A 25,830-nucleotide genomic window follows, 5' to 3' on the forward strand; every position below is an offset into this window, starting at 1 on the left:
CACTGAGCGATTTCTCCATCCCCTACACTGTAGCATTTTAATACATTTCCAATCTTTTCACCTCAAAAGATCCCAATCCAGTCATGGGGATACTACAAGTGAAAGGGAATGCTAGATGATCTACAAGAATTTGGGAGAAAAATCAGAGTTCCAAACTTCTCTCTTTTATCACTGACTACTTGGACCAGGGAATTGAGCCATTTCCTCACACGTAAAAAGAGGACAATAATATTTGGAAAGGAATTCCATTAAAAGTATTTACTGTTAACCATATAAGTAGAAGATATTGTTATAATTTATTTATTCTCCCTTAATTTAATAATGTCTTATAAATTCTAATTCTTTCACTGATGGAACTCAGTGCTGACTACTTCTTATCTGCAGTGACTGAGGATTTTCCATCAGTTGCAAAATCTTTACCTCAGGGAAGACCATTTGGAGCTGGTAAGAATGTGTTAGGTCAACACAACCAGGACATGGTTACCTGTTATAAGGTGTGGAAAAGGTTGCCAAGACAACGTCATGGCCATTAATGCGAATCACATCTGTCACGGCCTGGAGTATGTTAAAATAAAAATGAGAGTCTCCAGGCACTGAGCAGTTGAGGCGAGCCTTCAGAAATGATGTCCACTGTTTCTCCAGGACTCTCTGAGAGCCTCCCATGTCGTTCTTACAAACTTGAGCCACCCTAGGGAAAACAACCTGTAGACAAAGCACACAGGGAAGATGAAACACGGCCATCTCCTTCTGAAATGCAGAAGCTCTTAGAAGAATTTGCCTTTCCTTGACAACAGAAACAGAACAACAAAGTGCTTAATTTAATATTGTGTTTCTAAAATCAGTAACGAAAAAAAGAAGAAGGGGGGAAAATAGAAAACTCAGCACAGGAACAGCATGTTTTAAAAGATAAGGCTGTGGCATTTAATACGGAGCCATAAATCCTTCAGGGGATCAGCTCCCAGCCACATAAACTCATTTCCATACAGCCTGCTTAGCTTTTATTTCCTCAGACAAAAGCACACTTTGTATGCGCCATCTCTGCCATCCTCACTGGCTGCCTCTGGAGCCTCAATCTCATACTAGGGAATGTGAGTTCCACTAATGGTACAAGCTACCCTGGCATTTTATTTGTGCCCTCTAACTTAGTGACCCTGATCTGCTATCTGGTAAAATAAAATTATTGGTCTATTGCTTTCTACAATAAAATCAAGACTCAGTTTGCGTAAAGATACTTGGTATGTATGCTCTCTATGGAGTAACTCAATTAAAAAGGAAAATTGTACCTGGAAGCTGCATCTCAGAACACTTGGAATTCAATATGAAAGCAACCAAACATCTGTTGGTTAGATCTTCAGTAGAAATATTTAAGAGCGTCCCTGTAATTCGTTACTGTTCTGAAAAGGCAGATGGGACTTCCAGACAGCTCAAGGTGTCACTTCTATAGAACTTTGGTTGCACAGTCATTGGGTTTATAGGTTGCTCTGAAGGTCATTCATAACAACATTGGTTCAAAAGTAGGTTTCTGAAGATGTCACAAACAGAGCCAGGGGTCTCCTTCCCTCTTACCTTTCCCATAGTGTTGTATTCCACTGCAATTTCCCTGAAGAAAAAGTAGATATAGTCTCCATAATCCACTGCTTGGACAAAGTATGGCTCTGCAGACAAACAGGCACTTTAATTGGAGCTATGTCACAGAGTGTTAAAAGAATTTTAATCAAGTGTAGCCAAAGACATATTATTAATGGAAAGTGTAGGGCTATTAGACATTTAGTTAACACTAACCATTTCTAATGACTTCACACATGCAAGGGCTAGTAATTTCAGAAAGCACTTGAGTCTACAAATTGAATCTCTCACAAGCTTTGCAACCAACAGTGAAGAATAAGTGTAGTTTGCAAATCTCTGTAGTTTTATTTTCAACAATGGAATGTCCATAGTACAGAGAGGATTTTGTGCGCGTTGCCCCGTCACCCTGATTCATGAGGGGTTGTGAATAGCTGCTTTCCTGGCCCCCACCACCTCCAACTCCCCATTCCCTTTCATGAATGAACTGTTCAGCTCTTTTCATGTGGGACCTCAAAATGAGAATTTGAGGCAGTGAAAGATGAATGTAATGTATTCTATTGTTGAGGCACTGGTAGTTTTGTTAATACTTCAGAAACTGCTGGGAAGGGAAAAGGGGAGGTAAATAAATCAGTTGAGGCAAAAGATACAATTTACATGGTTTGTTCTGTCAGAGACCATTACTAAAATGAATCTGCAGTATGGTCCATCCAGACTCTAAATCTCTCAGAAAATATGTATTCCCTCCCGTCTTTTTTTTTTTTTTTTTCACCTAACTGCTTACCTTTCAACCATTTTGAATCATGTTTGACAGTCCTGAGGGTAGGGCTGTCTCCAAGGCTCCTGTAAATGACTGCATCGATGGCCAGAAAGTCGGTCACTGTGGCTGAGTAGAGTTTTCCATCTTAGAAGAAGAAAAAAAAAAGAATTGAACTGGGTTTGAGCAAGGTAGGAATGAATAACAATAAAGACATCCCTAGACTGCTTTCCTACATCAGGCAAATGAGATAGGACAACTGGGAAAAATCCAGGAGTCACTAGGAAAATACTTGGCCCACATTCCTAGCCATTTTAAATTGGGATCACGAGAGATGAAACATTTTTCATTTTTAAATTGCATGGCAATTTTTCTAAGTAGCAGTAACAGCCTGGGGAACAGAGTAAGTAAAATATGCTGTTTGCTTCACTTGATTAGATGGACCTTGACTGAAATCTCAAGGCCAAGAACCCTTGGATGTTGCTACTCACCCCACCATGGTAAACTAGATTAGGTAGAAGCCCTGAGAAAGACAGAAGCCGACTTTACCATAATAGATCTTAAGTTCATTCAGAAGTAAGGGTGACCTCAGCCTGAGTAGGTGAGGAGGTGAAGAGAGAAGGTTCACAAGCTCTAATGGTTGACTAAATTACTGCTTCTATCCTGGGAGACACAGTTCTGTTTACCTCAGTTATGAGACTTCATTAAGCCCTGCCAATCCAGCTTAAATAACAGAGCTCAGCTTCTAGATTTCCAGAGTCCCAGAATGAAAGTAGCCAAAGCAAGGGGTGGGGGAGACTGGGTTCAAATTGGCCTTTCCTTAAGAATTCATGGTTTGGGGGAAGATATGCTCGAGAGTATGTCCAAGGGTGAACAGGATGAAAAAACCGAGCCTCCTGGATTAGCAAAACTCTGCAACCAAAAATCTCAGATGGGATGTGTAAGAATTATAAAGTCTATCCTATCACTTGGGAAGCACAGGCCAGATGGGTTTCTCTGAGTTCGAGGTCAACCTGGTCTACATAGTAAGTTCCAGGCCAACTAGGGTTACAGTGCAACTCTGGCTCAAAAACACGCAAACAAAAATTTAAAAAAGAAATCTGTGTAGATTAATGTATCCAAAATTTAAACATTTTCTCTGATTCATTTTAAATTTTAAAAAGTTTATTTATTTTTATTTTGTGTGTATGGGTTTTTGGCTGCATGTATGTAAATGTATCACAGGCATCCAATGCCCCTGGAGGTCAGAGGAGGGTGTCAGATCCCCTGGGGCTGGAGTTACAGATAGTTGCTATGTGACATGTGGGTGTTGGGAACTGAACATGGGTCCTCTGCAAGAGCAGTCAGTGCTCTTAACTGCTGAGCTATCTCTCCAGCCCTATTGTTTTACTTTTTATGTGTATGAGTGTTTTGTATGCATGTATGTAATTGCACCTGTGTCATGCCAAACCTGCAGAGGCCAGAAGAGGTTGTCAGATTCCCTGGAACTAAAGTTACAGATGATTGTTAGCTGCCATGTGGGTGCTGGGAATTGAACCTAGGTCCTCTGGAAGAACAGCAAGTGTTCTTGACCACTGAGTCATCTCTGCAGCCCCATCCCCTGATTCACTGTATAAAAGTCTTTATGTATATAATGTGTGAATGTATGTACATGTATGTACAATTTTATGTGAGTGAGATGGTACACATGCCATAGCACACATGCAGAGATACAGAACAACCTCAGGTGTCAGTGGTCACATTCTTCCTTGTTTGAGACAGGGTCATTTGGTTGTGAGCTGCTGTGTATGCCAAGCTAGCTGGCCTCAGGCTGCCTTTGCCTCAAATTTCACCTTGCCATAGGAGCACTGGGGTTACCAGAATGCACTGATGTTCCTGGCTGTGGGTTCTGGGGATTCAAACTCACGACCTCATTCTTGCATAGCAAGTGCCTTACCCGCTGAGCCATCTCCTAAGCCCTCTTTGATTCTTTATTTTGTCTGTTTTTTGAGACAGGGCCTCCCTGTAACACCCCTCACCCACCCAGCTGGGCTGGAACTTGTTATGTAGACCAGTTTGGCCTCTATCTCACAGAGATCCACCTGCTTCTACCTCCAGAGTGCTGGTATTAAAGTTGTACACCAACAGGCCTGGCACGCCCCCCCATTATTTGTAATGGATTTTACAATTTCGTTAATTGTATGTCAATCTGACTTCTGTATAACATAGTACTGTTTAAGTTCATCCCTATGTAGATTTCTGGTTTTTGAAAGCTATCCAAAAATATATAAATAAACATCTTGATGTCTACCTTTGGTCTTAAAGTTTGCTCAGATTCCAGTTAGAACTATCTTGATATCTTTATTATTAATGGCTGTATATTGAAATGTTGATTCTTTGTATATTTGACTATGGACAGCAAATCTTTCCATTGACAAATATGTCTACAACTCACAAGTTTTCTTATGGAATACATATTCTAGATTCTTAGAGCTCCAAGTCTTACAGGGCTGTGGAGGTGGTTATTCTGCCTTGTTCTCCAAGACCCTTCTGATATTACACCTAAGGTTGTACCTCAGCAGAATGTTGCTGGCAAAACAGAACAGTACTCAGCCTCTCTTGGTAATAACAACATTTAGTTCTAACAAGGATCTTCCATTATAAACACTGAAACTCTATGAGATTTCAAACATTCCAATGAAAACCTATTCCAATACCCTACTTGGGATCGGGAATCATGTCTTGTTCCTTATAGCCCAAGCTTGGCGATCTTGGGAAACACTCAGTTCACCCTCCCGTTTCTAGGTCAGGCTGCAGGGCAGCCTCCTTTTAGTTCAAGAATTTCCCCCAGGCCTTGTTCCTGCCTGTACTTACAGATCAGCCTGTAAGACTGTGTTGCTGACAGTGCAGGGCTGCTTCCTACAAAGTTGTACTCTGTCCTAGAGGGAGAAACCCAGGAACCTTCCTGTTTCTTCAGATTGCCCTGTGGACTTAGACCCACAAAGAGTAACACTGAGGAGGAGTCGGGAACTAATTTTGCTTTATAATCAAAGTCTCAAAGTCCTCTACCCAGTTAGAATGTACCAGGCTTTCACTGTTGGGATGAAAATGATAGTCAATTGCTTCACTGCAAACTGTAACAATCATTGTTACATCAACACTTCTCTCTACACTCACCTCCACATACATCACTGACAACAAACTCCTAAATTCCTAATTAAAACACTCACATACATAAAAATCTTAAATCTGAAAAGGATGGCTTATTATCTACTTCTTTATGTCATATGCGGCAGGAAGATGGGGCAGGGTTGTGGAGTGTGGGCCCACCTAAGTCAGCAGCTTCTCTCTGTTGGACACCATGGCCATTGGTCAGAGCCATGTGTGTAACCTAATCAGGTCAATGACAGTTGAGAAGACATTCACTGCCTTACTGCTCTGAATAAGCTTCCAGAGGCTTCCTTTTACTTCTTGCCCTTTCCTTTCTATACGTAGACAAGAAGACCTGCAGCTTTGCTTGGGGCTGTGAGCCCACGTCTCCTGATGGAGAGCAGGGAAATGGGAAAGAAGCAGCTGCACTCTTGAGTCTGCAGACCTCAAACATTAAATCCACATTGGTGGTTCCAGGTAAGGCTTTCTATTCTCTGAGCCCAAGGATACCATCACATGCTCAGTGCTGTGCTGGTCTCCTCTCCTGAAGGCACAGAAGCCTGTGGGAGTGTGGCAAAGACTTCTTTTGAGAAGCAAAGCTATAGTTTCTATACTAATTTCAAATGGAAAAGGCATTCTTAATTACAGTATTCACCAGAGAATCAGAGCACAACTGTGACTGCACAAAGCCTCAGCAGATTCTCAGCCGCGGGGCTGAAGCACGCAAATGCAACGGGAAGAAATCAGGTCGTTTACCTGCAAACAGTGCAACGTTGGCATGTTTGGCATCGTAAGGGCATCTGGCCATTCCACTAAATTCATCCCCAAAAGGTTCCAGAGTATCGATCTAAATAAAATAACAGGACTTAATTACCACCAGCCATTATTAGCAAGCAGTAACAGGAACTGATATCTATAAAGTGCTTAATGTACAAAGTAATTCATATGCATTCTTGCAAATAATCCTTACAAATGCCCTCTGAAGTAAATCTATTGGTTTCAGATAAAGAAATGGAGGCTTAGAGAGGTGAGTTACTTGACCGAGGCCCTGTAATTAGGGGAGTATGAAATTTGAGCATATTTACTTGGCTCTTAACCATTACAATAAACAGATTTCCACATCCTAGTGGAAGGGTAGATATAAGCGTTTAAATCAGCCATTTCTGAGGTAATCACTGGGAAAAATCTACCTGCCCGAATTATCTCTTGAGTTGTGAACTCTACAGAGAATGAGCTTAGTTTCTGGATTTGTTTTGCCTGACAAGTCCTTCCTTTGTGGATTAAATCCCAGTAGAAGACACTGGAATTTTTCCTTCACTTGGTTGGTAGAACAATGTGGCATCAGCCAAGATGAAAAACGAGGATGTGAGCAGCACTTAAGTGGCCTTTGCACCTACCTCAGCTTTGGGGAACATCAGATTCTAGAGTAATTTTAGAAATGTGGCCCAGCCTCAGGTTGAACAGCTGGAAAGCAGAGGCCCTAAAGGTGAGGGTATTGTGCAAGTCCAAAGCAAGGAGAAGGGGCTGCCACCTGCTGGCTCCCTCCTCCCAGGGCAACACCTGGGCCTGGCTCCTTTACACTAGAGGTTATGAGGTTGGAAATGGAGTGCTGTGAGTTGTATTTGGCCAAATTAGGAGAGAGAGAGAGAGAGAGAGAGAGAAAACTGAACCCTAATTTTCGATTTTACCATGAAACCTTGCTGTCTTCTGCTTTTAAACAATGAAAAGGTTGGGGGTTGGAGAGATGGCTTAGAGGTTAAGAACACCAGCTGTTCTTGCAGAAGACCCGGGTTCGAATCCCAGCACCCACATGGCAGCTAACAACGTCCTTAACTCCAGTTCCAGGAAATCTGACAGGCTCTTCTGACCTCCGTGGGCATTGCAAGACACGGGTGCACTTATCTACATGCAGGCAATACACGCATACACATAAAATAAAAATAAAAACAAAACAAAATAAAGAAACAAGGAAAAGTTCACTGCAGGCCTTTCTTACCCATGCAGCCATTACTCACCTTATTTTGCTGCAATTAATACCCATACACCAGGCCCCATAGACATCTGCAGTTGTGGCAAAGCCTCCTCAGTTGCTCACTGAACTCCATTTCCCTTTTCCAAATCTCACTAGACCACATTTCCTACCTTCCCTTGCAGTCCAGCGTAGCCATGTGACTGAGCTCAGGCCAATGAAATGTGTGAGGCCCTATGCCAATTCACAGCCTTGCCCCTTCTGACTCCCCTCACCGGTATGGAGATGGTAAAGTCAAGAGTAGGAAGGAACATGGCCTTCTGAATAGCTTCATTGGACAGACCCTTCTCAACTGAGCCACCCTCGACTTTGAAGCAAACAGAAGTAAACCTGTCACATGATTCAAGGTTGGCCCACTTTCAATAATGATACTCTGGCCCCTGCTGTCTTCTTCTGACTTTCTTGGGATCTTACTAGCATTAAGCACCAGGTCTACAAAACGATGTCTTGTAGCTTAATGCTACTCTTAGCTTAAGGATATTTCTCATCTAGGAGGAGCATTCTTTGACCACTGATTTGAAGACACAGAAGATAAAACCTTCAACACTGTTGAAGAGGAGGGATGGATGGAAAAGTCAATTGCAGTGCACTGAGCTGCACTGAAAGCAAGACACCTGAAGTCACTGCTCCGGAAAAAAGATCGAGGGTCTGAATGTCAGCCACTAGTGCTGCCAAGTCACCTAGTGCTGCCAAGTCACCTATGGCCCTTCTGCCCGAATGCCTCCATTTCATGGATGTGACAGGCCTTTCCTTTATGTATCCACTTTGAGACTGCCCCTGTTGAAGTTACTTTACATTTGTAAACTGCAGCTGAGAATCATATAAAACAGTAGTGTTTAAAATATAACTATGTTTTTAGGAGAAAGACAGTCAAATCAGACATACTTAAAAGTAATGTATTCTTCCTCCCACCACATTCCTTACAAAAGTCTTGTTCAGATGCTTTATCCCAGCAAGAGCGCCCTGTTGAACAGCACAAACTTTGTAGTCTGTGGGTCTGGCAGGTAGTCAGCAATGGTGTTTTGCACACACCACGCTTCAGAAATGCCTGATCCCACATGGGGCAAGCCCTAATCCTGACAATGGGAAGCAACACACAGGAGGATGTGGGACCTACTCCTAAAATAAAAGTGGCTATGGCTACTTTTTCAAAGGCAGGAAGCAGTAAAGAATTAATGTATCGGTTTGTGTCTAGAGACTAAATAAATAAATGCCATGGTGAAATCCTCTTTCCATTAAGTAAGAACTAATCCTTGTAGTCATCAGATCTCTGAATAAAACCACAGCCCCTGGGAAATTAAATCCCCATAGAGTACTTACAATTATATATAGAACCTGCCTGACTTTTGCAGAAAGTTCAGGTCTAGGGCCCAAGAGGAGATAGGTGTGTTGTGCATGGAGTAGAGCTTTAGATATACTTGGCAGCCTTCAAATTCTTCTCCAGATAATCTTATTGGGTCTGTAATCTTTCTAGTACATTCAACTTACTTTCTAAATAAAATTGGGTAAATCACGATGCAGAGGTAGAGACATCAGTTTCTTGCTTCGGGTCACTCTAATAATATTGATACTTGTATCTGTGCTGGCATGGAACTGGAGATTTGCAGTGGAAGACCAATGATTGTTTTTGCTTTGTGTCCTTAGTCCTAATCTGTTGCCAAAAATCACTGAAGAGAGTGGCTCTCATCCTCCCTGTAAGCGCAACACACTGCATACACCAGATCATAAGCAAAGTCATGCTGTGCCCGAGACTAACAGAACACGCACAGTGCACAGTGCCAGGCTTAGAGACAGGATGAGGCAGAATGGCATCCTGAATGTGACTTCTGAGAGGACTAGGCTCCTGGTCATGCTTCCTTAGGTGTGGCTGCATCACTATAGGTGAGGCACCGTGGGAAACGGAACACACACAGAAAACTGAGCTAGACCACTCATGGCCTGTGTATCATAGTGCTAAGAAAAACGTGTAATTTGTCAGGAAAGATAGCTTTCTAGCTAGGGAATTCCTTGGGTTGTGTTAGAAGCATTAATCTTAATGAGTACTAAACAATGACAAACAGGGATGGAATATTAAGTGACAGAATTAAAGCTGAAATTGCAGCTGGACGCCATCAAGGCTACAGCAAATACTGGGCTGGATAGATTTTTCATTTATTTTAAAACCTGGTCTTTTGCTTAGGATAAGACTTTTCTGTATTAATTTTGATTTTTAAAAATACTATATGAAAACTCAAGTTTATCTTACTAACCATATTTTAAGTATTCCATCATATTTTGTGACAAAGTCAAATGGTGAAAAATGAAACAGACCTTTTCTGGTGAGCCCACTGGTTCCAACTCTGGCTACCATTGCTTTCCCATTCCTCACACCTTTAAGGCTTCACTTTGTGCTGGCGAAAACCAAGTCTACATTTTTCCCCATATAACTCATTTTAAAAATGATTTTATTTTTATTTTTAATTATGAATACATGTGTGTATTTGTGTTTGGCTCTATGCACATGAGTGCAGGTACCTTCAGGGACCAGAAGTGTCAGATTCCCCCCAGGAGCTGGAGTTAGAGGCAGTTGTGAGTCACATGATGTGGTTGCTGGGAATCGAACTTGGGTCTTCTGGAAGAGCAACAAGTGCTCCTACCTGCTGAGCAATCTCTCCAGCCCTACCACATAGCTCCTTAAAGAAGGTCTCCACCCAGTCCCTTGCTGGACATGTCTATTCATGTCCCACGGGACATGAATAACCAAGAGAGTAGAACTTCCAAGAGAGTAGAACTTCTATCTCCCTGCTCCCTGGGAGTCCTTTATTCCCTGTCTAGGCTATTGGCAGCCCCAAGACCCACTCTCTAAGAGGCAGTCTAGGAGGCCTTGCTGACTACTCTCTCCCTCTTTGTCCACGCTTCTTATCAATTACTAAATCCTCCAAAGTCTCTTAGTTAAGTATTCTTGAGTCTATTCTCTTTCCTTTATCTCTGGGGCCACCTACCTCTCCAGTCCCTTGTTACTGTCCTTTGTCACTTCAGAGTCCAACAATTCAGAACCAGATGAAGTTGCCCAAGCTCAAGAAGCTTCACTAGCTGTTTCCTGTGTCATTCCTGTGTTTGTGTTGCTTTCTTTACCTAGAATGCCCTCTGCCTTCATTTGGCTAACCCCTTACTAGTCTTTTAAACAAAGGTCAGGCATTATCTTGCCCATGATTTATGATAGCAGGCACCTGCTTGGGAGGCACTACTTCTGGTTCTGAATAATCATAGATGCAGTCCCTGCTTTTTCTGGCTCTCTGTGGTGTTCCAGGTATGAGACCAGTAGGTGGGAACTTTTCAGAGGGGGTCTTATCTACATCCTTCCTGCAACTTTCACCTACTCTGACTCAGGTGAGGGTAAGGACATTTGTGCTGTGTGTTCATAATTCTTTATATTATGTGACCATGGCAGCTACTCTATGGATTGGAAGCTTCCTTCTTGGGTCTTAGCTTCTCTACCGGCCATGGCCTCTTCTATATCTTTACAGCTTCAGGGCTTGGCCAATGTAGAAACTCAACCTATGTTTTCTGAGTAAAACCTGTGGCCCAAAGGAAAGTTGACAGAGGTGGAGCCAAGATGTTAGGCCATTGGTGGTTCTGCTCCAATAACTCAGGGTCTCCCAGCTTCCTCAGCTGCAAATACCTGAATAGAACTACTAACTCTTTGAGAACTTTGAGAATGATGTTTTTCTTTCTCTTTTAAAATAGAAAGGCCAATGCAAGTAGGGCCATGGCCAAGTGAGCTAGTGCTAAATGGAATTAAATCCTTGTGCTCTTGAAAATCTTGCCAAAAGGAAAATCTACAGTTTCAAATGGCATGCTTTTGCCATAACTTTTAGAATAGGATTTCCTTACCATTAAGTGAGTTTTGTGCTCAGAGAGATGATGAAGGATGCAAGTGGGGACAAACAGAAAAAGAGAGAGGAAATTCACATGGCATCATTTCCTCTGAATGATTAAGACTAGAGACTTCCAGAAACTACCTTCACAAGGAAGGCTCTTTAAAGATGTGTCAATCAATCCCAAGCAAACAGGAAGCTTAGGCACCTTCTCAGGATCACTCAGTGGAACAATACACTAAGTTGAACAAGCTTCGAGAAGCCAGGTGGTATTGAGTTACCCCTGTTCAGTTGCTGCAGGTATGATTGCAGTAAATTATGAAATACCTTCTGGCAGTGTGGTTCCAACAGACAAATGACATTTACCTTGTAGTTTCTGCAGGAAGGGTTGAAGGCGTTGGTTCCACAGACAAACAACGTATCCTCATTTTTCTTGAGAAGAACTTTAATAAAGTTGTGACACTCATCCTGAAAAAAATAATACAAATTGTTTTGAACAGAGTCTGTTTAATACAAAAGCCCATTCATCACTCTATACTATGATCTGCCAATAACAAGGTTGCAGTGAGGAGGGTAGACTGTGTAAGGGTTGCAAAGTTGAGTTCCTCTGTTACACGTTCAAGTTGTTCACGTTCAAGTTGTTCACGTTAGCCAATGAAGGATGTCAACAGTTTTTCAACAGCAAAAAAAAAAATATGGCATAGAATGGATACATATATTTGTTTGATGTCACACAAAGAAGGTGAGTCAAATGTGGCAATATCCCATAATATTAATTTTAATGACAGATGCTCCACGATACCTTTATGTGCAAGCCTTCTGCTTGAAGTGTGTTTTTATGTTGTTATTTGACCAAAGGCACAAAAGCCTGCATATCTCTGAAAGCTTTTCATGAGTTCTTCAGCAGACTCTCAGTGGGTGCTGGCCTGGGAGATGAATTGTTGGGACAGAGCACCCTGAAGACTCAGGAGGCCAGCTCTGCATCATAATCCCAACTGAGCCCGAGTTCACAATGTAGATCGAGCAGCTGTTGTAATGTTTCATCACATTAAAAGCAAACTATTTTGCAAATTAAAGCCTTCAATAAGTTGATGGAAAAAGCAATTACTAGGGAAAAGAGAGTGGCAAGATGCATTCAACATCAGTCTACGGCCGGAGATAACCGTCAAAAATCTAACCCAAAGTGGCAGCTACAGGAGAAATGAAAATTGCCTACCTTATGTTTTCCCTTCATTCTGCATGTGTCTACATCAGCCTGTCTAGATTTCCATGTCAGTTTCTGCAGGGATCAAGAAAGAAATCAATTAGAGCCCAGGGGTTGGTGCATTTGGTTTTAGAAGTAAGAGTTCCCTTGGGGAGAGTAGAGGCTGAACATACATTTATTGAAAGCTGTCCACACCCTTTCTCCATGATTAATTCACCATAGCAACAAAAGATTAGAGAAGGAACCATTCACTTAATTCTGAATTCTTATCTATTCATTAAGGTACAGAATGGTCTTCTTTTTTAGATAAAGATAAAGGAGAAAAGGAAGAAAAATAAATAACAAGGGATGTTCCATATAAAATAGCCAAAGTAACTTGCAAAGTATGCTCATTTTGCTAAAATGTGTCCTGGACTTTCTTTTTCAGTTAATAAATCAGTGATGGTAAAGAAGTCTTTTCCCTTAAAATATGGAAGTCATTTTCTTAAACATAAAGGGAACATTCACTCTAGGTGAACAAAGGTTTAATTCAGGTTACGCTCTTTCATGTAAATTAATGTGCTAGAGGGATCTTCTACTTCCATTGCACAGTTTTTATTAACTCAAATACCCCCATGTGGAGTTATAAGGAAAGCTTACGTTAGACTTTATGTATGGATGGATAATGATTAAATTCTAGAACCACATCAGTCAAATAACTTTCATACTGCATGACACAGAAGTATTAACATTGGGTCATTTTTAATACCTCTATAGGACTGAATTTTACTTGTGAAAATAGGTATCTTTCTGGATAAACAAGGAAACATTTTATTGAAGGATTTTAGAAATCACTTCAAACCCCAAATTGTATATGGACACACTAATGAATAAAATATGAAGTACTTGTTTTGGAATGTGTAGTAAACCCTAACTGGCTTCTCTAAGTCAGCGTTAGCCATATCATCTCCACCACCACATTAAAAAGACGTATGTTTTAAGGACCTCCAGTTAGAAAGATGGCTTAAAAAATAACTTACTTTGCTACAATAAATTTCTTCTGTGTGGGATGTGTCTATATCAACAGTATAAATATGGTCCCTGTAAACAAAGAAAAATTAATACAAGGTCAAACACAAGTGGCAAGACGGACCATTTTCTTCTGAATGAGTTCTATTCAGAGCAGAGAAGCCACAGACATATTTTTTTGAAAACAAGACATGTGCAAGCTAGAAAAGGAAAAGAACTTAACATAAGGGATTATCATGAATCATATTTAGCATCTCCTGCTATCTGAAGGCATCAGGCAGGATGGGATAGCTTTCATGAAAACCTTTGCCTAATCTCAGAAATATAGTGTTGCATGTGCAGAGCTCAAGTGTAAGGGCTCTGAAGGTTAGCCTGGACTACAGGTTGGCACATAGGTGGGTTCACATAGGCTTTCAGTACCTTTAAACATATGCACCAAAAGCTTGTTGTTCAACTTGCTGCAATTGTTCATCAAAAGGGCTGACAAAAAGCTAATCTTTACCTCCATCTCTTTAGAAAGTATGTATTCCAGCTTAGCTTTGATAAATTGATTTGTAAGATGGAAGACAGTAAAAGTAAAATTATTTCTAATAGCCATCCTTTCTTCACAAGATGATGGTGAATTAAAGTGTAAAATGTGCTTGAGCTTAAGTTGACACTTCTTGCTTCTGTTCACCGTCCTGTTTTGCTGAGATTTTGGTTGTCTTTACACTTTGCTGCCAATCTCCCCTGGAAAGGGAGAAACAGAATCAGCAGCTCAGGTGTGGGGCTATATTTAAACTTCCCCTTCTGTGTGAGCTGAGTACAAGGGCGTTTTTGTCTGGGATTCAGAAGAATGAGAAGAAAAGAACTACACTCAGTGGAGGAGATGGGGGCAAATGGGGGAAGCCAAACAGCTCATTTTCCCTTGAAATAACATTGACTTTTTCTAAAACGCAGGAAGTCCTGGGGCTGGAAAATTATCCACAGCTTTAAACTAGGACCTCAGGGCTCTTATGCAGACTTTCAAGTCTCCCCATTTGTTAAAAAGAAGAAGAGACTGCAGGAGAAGAAAAGAAAGCAATTATTTGTAGACTTCATCTATGATATTTATGTATGTGTGCGTGTGGTTTTGTGTGTGTATTTGTGTGTGTATGAGTGTGTGTGTGTGTGTGTGTGTGTGTGTGTGTGTGTATTCAACTCTTGGGAAATCTATTTGCTTTTGGAGAAAACACAATAAAAAAAATGGGCTTCTCGTGTGAAAATAAAGGAAGGCAAAGTTGTTGCCTGCTACTGAGCTCTGTGTGTGTGTGTGTGTGTGTGTGTGTGTGTGTTTGTGTGTGTGTGAGAGAAAGAGGATGTGTGTTTGTGTAAGGATGGTGAGGGGGAGCATGAGGAGCCTGCTTTGTAAACTGCTGAACTGGGAAGCTTCATCCAACTTCAGTGGGGTGCCAGAATCACTCTGCCCTTTAATTTCAAGGCCGTTTATTGCATCCTTTTATTACTTGTTTGACTTTATGATGGTGCTGTGGTCAGGCACATTATTGGACTGGAATTGCCTATGACTTTGGTATCAGGTTTGAGATGACTGTAGGCTTTTCCTTGCCCTGCTTCCCTTCAAAACTTAAGTAGAAGCTGAATATATGAATTGTAAATTAACAACTGATTAATATGCATTGGCAGTGCCTCAGAAAACTCTCAGATTGCCCCCTTTTGGCATGGTCTGTTTATGTTAATTAGTAGTTTAGAGATTAAAAAGAAAAGAAGAATTTACAAAGTGGATAATAATAAGAAAGAATTGGAAGGGGTTCTTGTCACCAAACCCCATCAGTCCCCGGGGTTCTGGATGGGATTTGGCTTTCCATTGCCGACAGCAATTGTCTGTTGGAGCTGGGAAACCTTTTAAAAACAGTTCCATGAATGAAATCCCTGCTGAACAATGCAATTTTTTTTTCAATATTTCAAAGATCACATGGCCCCAGCAAGTAGAAATGGTGCTCTTTAGTCAACCATAATCCAGAGCGAGGGATCATTTCCAACTGCCTTTGTGCCTCCCAGGATGTCCTATGATGTTCCTGCATCTGAATTTAGCTACTTTGACATAAACTGACTTAATCCTAGGACTTCCTCTTTTCTCTTCATAGAGTACCACTGAATTGTGTTGCCATGGTTTGAACCTAGGGTAAGGACTTAATGTTAAATCACGTTAACTTGCTGCCTAGGAACCTGGATATCTCAGGGCAGTGTTGGGGAATGTGAAATTAAAAGGAAAGGTCCTAAATATGGCAGCCATGGGACTCCTGTAGGACTTCTTCTGAATCTGTATTGAAGGGCAGTGGCTGGGTATGGAGTGAAAAACTCCAAGTCAATGTTAGGGTGTTCCAAACTCGCCCTTTAATGAATGGTGAGTCTGTTTCATAGTTTTTGGAAAGGAATACATTTCTTCTTTTTTTTTTTTTTTTTAAATTTCTGTTTCTTCTTCAGGTGGAGAGTTCAGATGAAACTGTCTTAGCTTTAATGAGCTGGAATAATGAACACTTCTAAGTCTACATAGGACCTGGCTCCCAGCACTCATGTTGCCCTGGGCCTGCAGCCCACACCTATGCTAAATCACTGGGTACAAGGGCTGCCTGTTAGAACCATTTCTGTTCCCAGAGACTCAATTGTGAGGAGAACAATTCACAGGAGATTCTTGAGTCATAGTTCTCAAGGATGCAATGTATAACCATTTGTTTTGATCAGCCTTCAGATATTTGGATATAAATAAATGTAATCTAGCTTTGCTGCATTTAGGAAATTAAGAAAGATATTGAAGGGGCTGGAGAGATGGATGACTCAGCGGGTAAGAGCACTGGTTGCTCCTGTAAAGGACCCGGGATTTGATTCACAGTTCCCACATGGCAGCTCACAACCACTTGTAACTCCAGTTCCAGGGAATCTGATACCCTCTTCTGTCCTCAATTGGCATTGCACAACATGGGTGCACTTATACACATGTAGGTAATACATTCATTCACATAAAATAAAAAATAATAAATATTTTTATAAAGAAAGATATTGAAGGAGCTACTGTGCCTCCAGAGAAGTGGAAGTGGGTACTGAGACATCTCTGGAATGTTCCATAATGAATACCTATAGAGGCTACTCTTGGGCAATAGATGGCTATTGTCAGGATAAAGAGCTCCACTTCCCAGTGGGCAGCACAGGACAGGGTGTGGCTATGTGGCCACCTGCTTTCATTGGATCCACTCATTGCCTGTCTCCATCTTCTGGATTCCTTCTATAAGCCATGGGGAAGACAGTAATTCCATCTCATGGGATTGTTTCCATGGTCTGCAAGTTGACATTTATAAAAAGCTATAACAGTATCTATGACATACTGGCATGTGTGGTGTATGTGAAGTAAAAGTTCCTAAAAAGTGTTTTAGTGTTGCTGCCTGTGGCCAAGTGTGGTCTTGGGGTATTTTCATCCCACTCAAAGTTTACTTTACTTCACAAAGCTTGTCACCTGGGAATAGCTAAACTTAAAAAGAAGCCAGTACTGTTGTTATTTGCCTGCTCTTCTCCTAAGCTCCAGCCACATACAAACAGTATCCGCCTTTCTTCTTCCCAGAGTGAAATTATTCATCTGTTTAGAGTCAGGTAAGACCCCAGTGCAGTACCTCTGGAAGGTGTTCCCTGAAAGAATTATATACCCCAAACCTTATTGGAATCACAGTGGACTTCATTAAGATACTCACCTAACCTCTCACCTGGCAAAGAACACATGGGGCGAGAGAAGCCATGAACCAGCTGACTCACAAGGCAGAATTAGAACAAATGACCTAATCCATGTGGCCCTGTCCAGGCTGTGTTCTTACCATTCCACTCAGTCTTAGGGTATCAATATATCCACATGTCACTTCCCAAAGGACGAATGGGACTTACTATGATTATTGTTATTACCAAATACAAACCCCTTTTGCAATATGTACAGTATTTTATTTTCTCTGGTTGCCACTGCCACGCTTTTAAAATACAGACCGATGCTATATATTCAGCACAAAAATACAAATAGGGTTGATAGCGCTAGGGGTGGTGGCATGCGTCTTTAATCCCACCTTTCAGGAGGTAGAGGCAGGCAGATGTCTATGAGATCGAGGCCAGCCTGGTCCACACAATGACTTCCAGGTGGGCTGGGACTAGAGCGATGATGTCAAAAACCAAAAGAAAATCAACAACAACAAAACAACAACATCAACAACAAAAAACCAAATAGGAAATAGATTTAATAGACACACATACTCTACAGTATATATTTACACATTCAAGTTAATTTAACAAACAACTATTAAGGAATTGGGGTACTCTATTGGGTTCTTAGGTAAATATTTGTATGTATGTCCAAATACACAATGGATTATTTGAGTTTAAACTCCAAAATATGCAATTATTTCTCTTTAAATCCACATATGGCTAAACAGACATAGAAAGTCTTGAAAGAATGATTGCTTGACAAATGTAAAGTAGCCTTTGGCTTAAAGAGCACAGCTGAGGGACCTCAACTTCTTAGAAATGATGTAGAGCTCATAGACTATTCTGACATGCTGAGGGTGAACATGCAGAAACGCCTCTTACCGAGCAGCAATGTAGAGCGTTCTGTTCATGATCATGATCATCTGGATGTCCAGCCTGTGCCTCTGTGTGGTGTTCCGTCCTGGCTTGTGGCCCACAAACACCGGATACTGTTTTGTATCTATCAAAAGAGGAGATGGGGCAAAAGAGAGAAAGCAGATCAAGCCAAGAATCAACAGGGCAGGGTGAGGAGGGGGCAGGCCACAGAACAAAACCATGTTTAATTCAGACCATGCACTGTTTCCCATCTCCGACGAAGCTATTATTTCAGGAAATACTGAGAGTGCTCTTTAAGGATGATTGAGTTACACTTCAAGTCCAGATAAATAAGCCTGGACTTAACATTTCTAAGTGACACAATTTCTAGGGGTTAAACTTTGCTAGTGAACATTTTGCATGAAGGTGTTCTTTTCCACAGTTTCCTTTTCATCTTCTGTGGAGTGCTAAGCCTGAGGGGGCAGGCTGCCAAAGATCTTGTCTCTGGACAAAACTATTTCAAAGCCGCCTTCCCATCAATCACCACAAAGGCAATGTGGTCTGGAGGAGAGAGCCTTCATCCAGGAGCCAGAAGAAAAATACAGTCTCCGCAGGCATCCGGTTGGAATAATCTACTATTGAGGGCAGCTCTGCTAGGTTGGTTAGCATTCTAGGAACTGTGGGAAGTTCACTCCAGAGTTAAGCAATTGGCTAATCGCACAGAAATGTGGGCTTTGACAGGACAGGGTCAAAGTGAGTGTAGCCAGTCATTGGGTGATCTGGCGGAGTCCAGGAGAGCACATTTCTTCTGTCCTATGGTGCTCTTTGGCTGAGAGTGGGTGATTTGTAATAATATCTGACCTTCAGAAATACCTGTATCTCAGCATCTCTCTGCTTCTAAACCTACAGACTCCAGAGCACTGGCAATCCTCCAAAAAAAGGAAAGAAAGATGAGGCACGTTCAAAAGGCAGTGTTCTCTGAGGAGTTAAGGGTGTGAAACTATGACTAAGAAACCATTCACAGATTCATTTTTGGTCCCCTACACTTTAACCCTACGTATCTGGGTTTTCTCACAGTGGTGAGTTACCAGAAAGCTTCAGTATATTTTACTCACAAGTAAGTTTGATGAAAGATTATCGTAAGTGTTTCCTTCCATGGTGCTGCAATTTCATGCACCCGTTCATCAAGGAGGTTGCTAAGGCAACTCCTATGTCTATAGAGATATATCATGGGTTTGAGTGATCACTAAAGTTTGATTTTCAGCAGCATATTTTGGCTGGTGTGCCTCTTATAGTGTAGTAAATATAAATATCTCATCTTAAATGGAAAGAAATACTAGGTTATTTGGTGCCTAGCCCTAAGTGTGGGGACTCTCCCATTTCAGAACAGATAACGCAGAACGGCAGTTTAGCCTTTTCTGTTCTCTAATTTTTATATACCAGTCTTGACACCTCATTTTTGTGTAAAATTAAGTCCTTTTTCAACTCAGAAAATCCAGCTGAAAGCTAAGCATTGGTGGATTTGGTTAATATCCCTTAGAAAGACTGAACATCCTTTGCATGGGTCATTCAGTGTTTGTTTGAGGACAATAATGTAGAAAACAGACATTTGTGCAAAATGGTCTCTTTTACCCTCATTGAGATAAAATAGTATTTTGGAGGTCAGAAAATAAAGTAGGAAACTAGATGCTCTTTCTAAAAAGCAAGTAGAACGTTCCTCTTTGGAAGAGTTAACAGAGGTTTAAATTCTGTCAGCATCTACCTCTGACAAGAGCGGGTATCAAAAGAAGGTTATACACAGAATAAATCCTCTATATAAATTCAATATTACTGTCTACCTGAGTCTAAGCAATGACATAACTTCTAAGGCTTAAAAAGTTTTCTCTAAAGTATTTCAAAAACACTCATTATTTTCCATCATATTTTGTAATAATGCCTACATATTGGTTACAGATGAAAAGATGTAATACTGTGAGTCTTCAAATGACAGCAATATTCTCACATATGGCTGGTTTGAAAGCTTAAGCACTGCCTCCATGTAGCAGGTGAGACTTCATCAGGGCTCTTGAGGAACCTCAAAGGCTTGTTTGTGTCCCTATAACAACAGCTGATATGGCCATTTAACAGTTATCCCACCAACTTCACCAGACTTGAGTTATCCACCTTTGTCATGTACACAGGCTGAAATGCTAAGTTGGTGCAGGCTAAAATGTCTGCAGAAGGAGAAAGTGAGTGAGCTGATGGTACTCACAGTTGCCATGCGAAATACTGATTGGCTCAGAATCTTCTGGGAAACCAGCCCCAGCAGAGTGTAGCAGTGTGAGATATAGCAGCAAGGTTTCTGGCCTCATAGTAGTTCAGCGGGGAGACTTATTTCTCTACTTCACCCTGCCAAAGAGCAAAGAAGGATAATTTTTATTTTTCCTTTTGCAAGTTAGCTTTATTCAATTCCATAAAATGAGATAGTCTGGAGATATCTGGAGATACCAGAAGCAAAGGCTTCTACTTCATACTTGTCTGTAGTGAATTCACTGGCTGCAGTGGTTTACACAAAGAACTATAACCAGTCCATTGCGCCCAACATTACGCTTGCATCAAGTGCTTTTGCAAAGCTTGTAAACAAAGAACACAGCCATCTGACTGGGCCATTCCAGGCCATTGTAACTGCCATGTCACAATTATGAAGTTCTGCATTCCAAACAATACAAAGAGCTGAAAGTTTTTTTTTTTTTCTTTTAAGGTACTTTTCTTTATCAGCATATTTAGAGAGATCAAAAACTGCTATCTCCTAAACATGTTTTGTTTGGCCGCCTAAGCATCTCTTAGAAATTTGAAATCACTGCCAGTATTGAAGATTGCTAATAATAATCTAGATTTCCAGTTTTACTATAAAAGTCAGAATAGATGTCATGTGACCTAATGATATCCAGGGACCACACCCCTTTCCCTAGCATGCACACATGCATACACATACATACGCACATATACAAACACAGGGACACATATGCGTACACACACACACATACATGAACACACATATATGTATACATAGGCACACATGCATACACATACATGCACACAGGTACACACGTACACATATGTGCACACACACATGCATGTGCACACACCTGACCCCATTTGCTCATTTTCATTTTCTACTGAACCCTTTACTTAGTTGAGATTTTCACCTTTTATCTTTGGAATTTCACAGTGACCTTAGACCTAAATAAAAATCATACAATCTATTTTGAAAAAGAAGCAGATCATTTCAGATACTGTGAAGGAAACTATGAAAAGAATATGAAACGGCCTTGAAACAGTATTGCTGATTTTTAAAGAAAATCATATCTCTGTACATTTACTTTGCAATAGAACAGTAGTAAATAAAAGTGCCAGCTCCACTGTTTGGCTCAGCTGTATTCTGCTAAAGCTGCTCTTTATGTGTAGAAAATTCTTCTACCTCTTAGAAATAAAAGTCCCATGGAGCTGCTGGATACAGAGAACACAGCTTCATGCTACAGTAAATATCACATCATTCTCAGGAGTGTTTCAAGTAAGCATTGATTTATCAGGGAAATTAATGTAAAACGGGGTATCTTTTCATCTTTCCAGAGTAGCAGTCTTTGAAGCAGCCTGCCAAAGATTATCTTTTTTGAACAAAGCTATTTTATAGTAGTCCATCAATCATTTAAGATTTATGTTTAGAAATGTCAAACTTAGTAACCTAAATGTCTTTGAAAGTTAATTTGGCAAACAAACCGCTAACTTATGCTTTGTGGAACACCATTTAATATTAGATACCTATGTGTCTCTTTTCTTCATGCCAAAAAAAGCATTAACAAGTCCTGGATGCATCCTAGGTTATAATTTCACAAACACAGCTGGGTCTTAATCATTTTTTCAACTGAAAAGTGCACATTAATTAATTTGCTTTATCTTTAAAAATCAGAGCGGGAAAGAAGTTGAGAGAAAAGCCTAAACAATTCCCTATCTTTATCTCTGATGTGCAGATTAAAATTAAACTTTGAATGATTTCTTGTTCGCAAGGGCAATCCATTACCAGAGACATCGTGTGTATTTACAGGCGGGTTAACAACAAGTCCATTCATTCACTCCTTCACCAGTTCTCCCTAATCTGGGGTGTCTGAATACAGAGGAGAGAAGCTCTGATGTGTCACGTTTGCTTCTCATGGGTCCTGTTCAGCGTCAGAGGGGAGAAAGCAATAAGAAGGGTAAGTAAAACATAAACAAAACCCATCACCTGCTACACTTCAGGTGAGATGGCATATGGGGAAGAGTAGGAAGCAACAACTTTTACCAAGGGCAGAATAACGGGATGGCACAGAAGCACACTGCAGCATGGAGAAGAATACAGGAAACTCAGAAGGCAGGGTCTCAGTCCTTTAGAATCTTAGGCATATATATATATATATATATATATATATATTCTTCTAAGGATTTTTCTTGACATGACAAATGAGCTTCTACCTTTCTACAACTGCATTCACCTCTGAAAAGTGTCCTACAAGCTCAAGACAAAGCCCTGCTTCTTGCTTATAGCTTAATTCTTTCCACCTCAAGATCACTCGTGGAAAATTCTTAAGTCCTGAAGCTGGCGAGCAGTGCAGTGCGTGCGGGAAAAATGGAATGCAATTCCATGACCCCTTTTAATCCTTACATAGACAGGGATCATAACTCAGATCTGACATTTAAATATTTCCAGGTTTACAGTAGGGCTCTCTGCCAGTAATAATAGTTGCTTTATGTGTCTTTCTATCAGCACATCATCAGGTGGTTAACATGCACGTGACATGAGTGAAAGTGTTCTGGCAGAACTGGCTAATCTTAGCTGAAGTTTGGAGGTATTATTCTCTCCCTACTCAGCTCTGGGCCCTAGCCCTTTTAAATATGTAGACAATATACCTTCTTGTTCAATTCCATTACCATTTCCCATTCCACAGAGCATGAATCAGGTCACCCACCAAAGATCACAGCAAAAGATATGAACCGGCTCAGGACAACAAACATGAACTTTCCACCAAGTTTAAGCATCTTGAGCTAGATGGGCCTCTGCAGTATAGAAAGCTGTGTTTTCAAAACTTTTGAAAAGGGCTACCCACATATGGCATATTCATTGGTGTCTGCAAACACACGTTGATTTTGTCTCTGACTTGCTAATATAGATTAACTAGGACCCAGGCTTAAGCAGCTATTTAGAAAATTAGATAAAGGAAGATTGCCAATATGAGAACTCTAAACAAAAACATTTACTTCAAAAGGAAGCTTGTTATACTTGCATTTTCTAATTGTCTCAGCCTGCCACTATTAGCCTGAAGAAAAGGAGCCCATGTAAAATGTACCATTGCTATGGAGTTATAATGGTATTATGCCCCAAGAACAAAATTCATGGAAAGACTTAAAAACAGTCTTGATTTTAATAGGCATTTGTCTTGTAAACTTACTAAGTCTATTTAGGGTCATCTAATATTAATGTGCTGATGTTCTATGAACTCTGAGCTCAGACAAAAAAAATTTTTTTACTGTAATTTTTCCCAACAATTTTGAAGACCAAATTGAATCATTAGACCTGTGATGCACAAATATACTGTGACCATTGGCTGCCTGGGGGTGGAATGAACTGTTGGAAATGCTAATTGGCCAAGAAACTGGCCTTCAGGTATTTCAGATAAAAGATTCAACAGAAGAGTAAAAGGAGGTCTGTGTGCAGATACTGTAAATTATTCTGATGACATTTAAGAATGAAAAATGTTCAAGAACTGAAACATCGATCCATTCGTACATACGTATTCTCTCTCCTCTCTCTCTCTCTCTCTCTCTCTCTCTCTCTCCCTCCCTCCCTCCCTCCCCCTCCCTCATGAGGCACAGGAAGTATCACTAGAATTGGAAGTGATTATGAAGTTAGAGAATGAGACCACTACCAGTTGCTACATCTTTGTTTTAATAAACCAGGTTAATTTCATAAAATGGATGAAGAATGTGAAGTCATATTGAGACTACCAGCCAAAGTACTTTAGGCCTAGCTGATACTAAGTCAAATTCTCTGCCTGGGAAAGACAAAGATTTTGGAGTTCACAAACTGACAATATTTGTCCAAAGTTGGATCACTGGAAAAAAATGTGAATTAGTAATACTTAGAAAACGGGAAATTTAACCTACAATTCCAGATTTCTGGCTGCTTCTAAAAAGTTAAGAATCTGGTTGTACTGACCCGTAATTCCACGCTGCAAGGCTGGAGCTGAGGAGTGATAAACTAGAGATGCTCCAGTGGGAAGCATCTCTTTGTCTTAGGAAGTCTCCATACCCATTAGCCTCCCTGCCTAACCTCTGAAAGTTCTGAGGGCCGTGTCTGTGCCACTAGGTAAAGGGTATCCCTGTTACTGAAGGTGCTCTGCTAATCTTTATATTATTTGTAAACTTCTGTGTGCCAGCCTTACCAAGTTGACCTTGTGGGACCAGCACCTACACATACAAATCAGAGGATGCTGCTTGCTTTGAAGACCCAGTGGGATTGCTTCACACAGTCCACAAGCCCCTGTCAATACACATGGCTTGTGGACCTGGCTATACAGATACAACCTTGTCTGTTGTATTATACACAATGGCACCTTCCAGAGTGGTCACACCCAACAAAGATTTTAATAGTAAGTAGTGATGATGTGAAAAAAACATACCTTGGAAACTCTAACTGTGGCCTTGAATAGAGGGGAAGTAACAGTAGTGAGCAGGCTTTTTCCTCATGAACAAAGGTAATCACTACAAAGTTTTGGCAATTCTTTAAAAAACACATTTTCCACTGACATCACAGGAAGTTTTAAAGATAATCAATAATTCACACTGTCATTAATAAAAGGAAGGGCATGCTGCCAGTGCCACCCTAGGAAATTGGTCAGGTTGGCCAGTTCCCAGTTTCCTCACCTGTAAAATGAAAGGATGGGAAATATAATGGTATATAAAAACTCCTCCAGGCTCCGAAACTGTACTCCAAAGAAGATGCAAAAGAAGGAAGGAGAGAAGGGAGGGACAGAGGGAGGAAGAGAGAGGAAGGGAGGGAAGGAGAGAAAGGAGGGAGGGAAGAAGGAAGAAAAGAAGGAAAGGAGAGAGAGAAGAGGAGAGAGAAGGGAGGTTAGGAAAGGAAGGAGGGAAGTAAGGAAGCTGAAGAGGAATAAGGAAGAAAAAGAGGAAGAGAGGGAGGGAGGGAAAGAGGGAGAGGGAGGGAGGGAGGGAGGAGGGAGGGAGGAGGAGAAAAGAAGGAAGGTTAGGGAGGGCACAGAGCATGACCCTGACCCAGACATTCCACTGTCAGGAGTGAGTGGCCTCTCCTAAGCCAAGGAGTGAGGCAGAAGAGCAATGAGGGACCCACACTGAGGCAAAGAGGTCCTAAGGCAGGAAAAAGCAGCCAGCCTCTGAGATTATGGCAAGACAGGCAGAAAAAGTTCCAAGCATCTGGGCAAGGGCTCTTTCCAAAACGAACGTGGTAACTGGGCTCCTTTTACTCCAGTTTTTTCCTGATTGTTCCTAAACAGCATATGGTTAAGAAACTCTAGAGACAATTACCTGTCCACGTGTAATGAATGCTATGTGTGGTAAACAGGAAGGGTGGAACAAACCCTCTAGTATCATTCTAGTGGGTGCCAATGGGCACAGCATGGGAGGTTGTCAGCTGAGGCCCAGAAGCACCCAGCATGCAATGCTG

At 41.1% G+C, this 25,830-nt stretch overlaps 1 protein-coding gene across 4 annotated transcripts in view; it reads right to left on the reverse strand.

Moving 5' to 3' along the window:
• Window positions 1–25,830, reverse strand: part of Sema6a (semaphorin 6A) — a 128,968-nt gene that overhangs the window by 42,991 nt on the left and 60,147 nt on the right. For all 4 annotated transcript variants that reach the window (XM_008825281.3, XM_008825282.3, XM_008825279.3 and 1 more), the window contains exons 2-10: window positions 20,368–20,504; window positions 18,144–18,261; window positions 13,559–13,619; window positions 12,552–12,614; window positions 11,702–11,803; window positions 6,206–6,296; window positions 2,348–2,467; window positions 1,567–1,655; window positions 485–702 (exon numbers count right to left, since the gene is read on the reverse strand). In XM_008825281.3, coding sequence (XP_008823503.1) covers window positions 485–702; window positions 1,567–1,655; window positions 2,348–2,467; window positions 6,206–6,296; window positions 11,702–11,803; window positions 12,552–12,614; window positions 13,559–13,619; window positions 18,144–18,261; window positions 20,368–20,467 — 962 coding nt within the window. In that variant the 5' untranslated portion in view covers window positions 20,468–20,504. The remainder of the gene's footprint in view (window positions 1–484; window positions 703–1,566; window positions 1,656–2,347; window positions 2,468–6,205; window positions 6,297–11,701; window positions 11,804–12,551; window positions 12,615–13,558; window positions 13,620–18,143; window positions 18,262–20,367; window positions 20,505–25,830) is intronic.

Source organism: Nannospalax galili, unplaced genomic scaffold (assembly GCF_000622305.1).
Source record: "Nannospalax galili isolate Female #2095 unplaced genomic scaffold, S.galili_v1.0 scaffold128, whole genome shotgun sequence".
In the NCBI taxonomy this organism is placed as follows: domain Eukaryota; kingdom Metazoa; phylum Chordata; class Mammalia; order Rodentia; family Spalacidae; genus Nannospalax; species Nannospalax galili.